Source organism: Asparagus officinalis, chromosome 4 (genome assembly GCF_001876935.1).
Source record: "Asparagus officinalis chromosome 4, Aspof.V1, whole genome shotgun sequence".
Lineage (NCBI taxonomy): Eukaryota > Viridiplantae > Streptophyta > Magnoliopsida > Asparagales > Asparagaceae > Asparagus > Asparagus officinalis.
Window position 1 is genome coordinate 66,557,304 of NC_033797.1, and position 3,465 is coordinate 66,560,768.

Below are 3,465 nucleotides of genomic sequence, written 5' to 3' on the forward strand. Positions count from 1 at the left end.
TTCAGATTCCCTTCCATCTTTTAACACCTCAAGAAAAAAAAATCCCAAACAAAAGTTTTATAAAATTTCACATTCCCTTCTATCCTCTAACCCCCATCCAAACACACTGTAAGTATCCTAATGCAGCTCTCCCCTGCGCAGCATCCTTGGCAGCACATGCAGGTGCACATAGGTGAAGCTTTTTTATGCATATCAAACCAAAGAGAAGAAACTTAGCATTTAGAGACTTAGGTTCTAGGTGGTTGCTTAGGTTCATAAATAGCCTTGCATAAATGAATATAGTCTTAGCCTTGCGTGGAAACACATCCAGATATCAGGAACCTAGAAACAAAGTACTCATAAAAGGAATACAAAATCAAGGATATATAATCTTCATATCAACTCCTATGCTTGGCTAACAAGACACGCTTTGTAGCCTGATCGCGTGAGAGCATGCACTTTGGTTAATAGAAGAACTTGATTTCGCTGTTGTAAAGTTCATCTTGGGTAATCACCTAGGAAGAATTTGGTGCACTTTGACATATACCTAGGCATCTCTTGTTTTTTTTCCAGAGCACTGGGTAGGTGTAGAAGATGAGGTAGAAGGTCTTGAAATCCATGCAAGAATTGTGGTATGTTCCAGATCTAAGAGGGTTATTAACCAGTTTGTTGACTGGGCAGATTCTTTCTTTCCTTACCAGAAAGATGATAGGCATTTGTTTTATACATGAACTGGATTTTGGTGTCGTAAAACTTGTCTTAGGAAGGCACCTGGTGGTAGCTTAAGTGTCCAACCCTCAATTCACGTTGGCAGCTTTCTAGCCTTTTTCCGATACCTAGACAGGGTCAGCATTTTTAAAACACAGTGTGGATGTAAAAGGTGAGTTGAAAATTTAGAAATCCATACAAACATTATGGAATAATTCAGATTCGAAGGGGTCTATTAACAATGGATTGAATGTATGGATCTTTCCTTTATTCCCTTATTGAATATTTCTTTGCCAAGACGTAAATTTGTATTTATGTTGTAAAATTTGGCCTAGGCAGGTACATTGGTGGTAGCTCAAGCATCCAGCACTTGGTGTACTTCGGCAGCTACCTAGGCAGTTGTAGGTGGCTGAGCAGCTCTAGATGCTTAGAGCTGCCTAGTGTTCTTTAAACTGGGTGGATATAGAAGACATGAATATGTTTAGAAATCCATATGGACATGATAAATTCTGGATCTAAAGATAACAATTAATCAAAGGCCTTACAACATGTGGACTCCATATTGTGGGGAGAATTATCCAAGTAATAATTAATGCGGGGACAAATATGTATCATGCTTATTTTAGGAACTTATATCAAAGAAATTGAAATAACTAAAAAAAACAACTAGTAAGTAATCATTCATATTAGCTTTTTCTTAGACTAGGATTTTTTCATGATGTGGTATATGAATGTGAAAGTGAATGTAATGTAATCATAGGTTGGTGGCATATATTGGCCTATGAATGTATAAATTAAGGTAAGTATTCTTGGTTGGTTCCATATTTGCAAGAGGTGGATATAAAATAACATTTTTATTACAATATAGTTCAGATCTGCCTGTGTTGATAACCATGTCTAAGAAACTACAAAAATGATAGAATTCTCCCCTAAAGTTCTATTGTTATTTTTTTTTTCTCGAAACATAAACATATTTAAACATTTCTTTGGGGGTTTGTATGCTGCTCTACATAAAACCACATGGTTTACAAAAATATTGGAAGATCTAGGGATGACAGAAAGATCGAGAAATGTAGGCTATAATATCAAAGTATAATGCAGTTTTTTTTTAAATCTTCATCCTAGCTGGCTGCCTTCTGTGATGGTATTAAGATACAGTTCACTGATGATTATTTCTTGATCTGTACTCTGACAGATAGGAATATTCCATATAGCAATGAGGAAGATTGGGCTGCCAGGGCCAAAGCATGGGCAGCTACTCAGTCTGGGACAGAGAATCATCATGTCCAATCACAGTTTATGCCAGTCGGTAGAGTAGATGACCGGAATTATGGTTATCATGATCACTATCAGCAAGCAGTCGGTCCTCGTGATGTCAGCCAGCCATCAATTCAACAACTTACTAACCATCAGTTTCCAGCTGGCATGATGGATCCACTGAAACAAGTAAATCATTTGCATGGTTCTACCTTTAATTCTGGACCATCTTCTTATGGCACAGGTTATAGTGTGGGAGATGAGGCTACCCTGAGAAGTGGTAATCATACGACTTCACCACAGAGGAGTTACCAATCAAGTTCATCTGCCTGCGAGCAGGAGGTATCTTATAGTTATTCTTCTGCTTCAGGTAATGCTTCATTAGCATTTGGTTTTTAATGTAAATCCATGAGAGTTTGGTGTAGTTACTTTCTTTAGATAATCTCTGATGCAAGGTTGCATTGAGAAAATATATCTTGGTAGGCAGTGTATTTCCCTTTTTGACAATTTCAGTTCCAGGGAATATCTTATGAAATACTTTGTTATTTATAGATTGTTGATTAAGTAGCCAAATGACAATGCTGACTCCTCTTCTATGATTTTTCTATACTTTGAATTCCCAGGAAACACTGTGTTGCATAGCAAATGGGCGTGCGTAATGCCTTATGCCGTGGTCTTTAGAGCTCTTATTTATCTGTTCCGTTGTTATAGTTGTTGTGTATATGGATTTTTTTTAACTCTCGCTTGTCACTTTACTTTGTAATTAGCAGTTCAATTTTCATAATCCAATGTTGGAAAAATCCATTTCCTTTTTGTCGCTATTTTTTGACTGAAAGCATCCATTTAATCCCTTAAATAGTTTTGGCGCTCTATTTTGATCTTGTTTTTTCACAGTTTACATTATGGGGTGTGAAAGACATAATTAATTCTTCATAACCGATCACATTGCAGGAATTAGCAAGTCATAGCCAGCTTTGTTTCTCCTTTACATAAGAAAATTTGGGACCATTGAATTTATTTTCAGAGGTCTAGTTTGATACTCTAGGAGCTTACTGCAAATCTTTGTGCTAGTTGCTTCTGTTGAAGTTCTTCTTGAGGATATCACTGGTTATTTATGATGATTTTGTGAATTCATCCTTTCACGAACATGTATTTGTGTTTGGTGCCATTTAGTTTTTTAAATTTCACCTTGAGGTGGTAAGATTATATGCCTTGATGTGCACTTAGTCATCTTGTTAGGATTTGGAATCAAGTGAGGGGTTAAACTCTTTATAAAAGCTGAAGGGTGTGACCACTCAACTGACTCAAGCCAGGGCCAGGGTTGCATTTTGTGCAAGTTTGTGTTTGACAAAAACTGGGCCTGTGTTGACACCTTTTCTTGGGCCACAAAATGGCCCTTAACCCAGTTTAAAATTGATCCTGGCCCATTTTTGGAGTGGTTTGGGACACAGCCTAGCCTGAAACATGAAGAACTAAATTAAAAAGAGGAATGACTGAAAATGAAAGTTCAAAAGATGTTTG

At 37.0% G+C, this 3,465-nt stretch overlaps 1 protein-coding gene across 1 annotated transcript in view; it reads left to right on the plus strand.

Moving 5' to 3' along the window:
• LOC109838843 overlaps positions 1–3,465 on the plus strand; it is a 23,239-nt gene that overhangs the window by 1,177 nt on the left and 18,597 nt on the right. Inside the window, exon 4 of the mRNA XM_020407269.1 lies at positions 1,883–2,314. Within this exon, the coding sequence (XP_020262858.1) occupies positions 1,883–2,314 (432 nt within the window). The remainder of the gene's footprint in view (positions 1–1,882; positions 2,315–3,465) is intronic.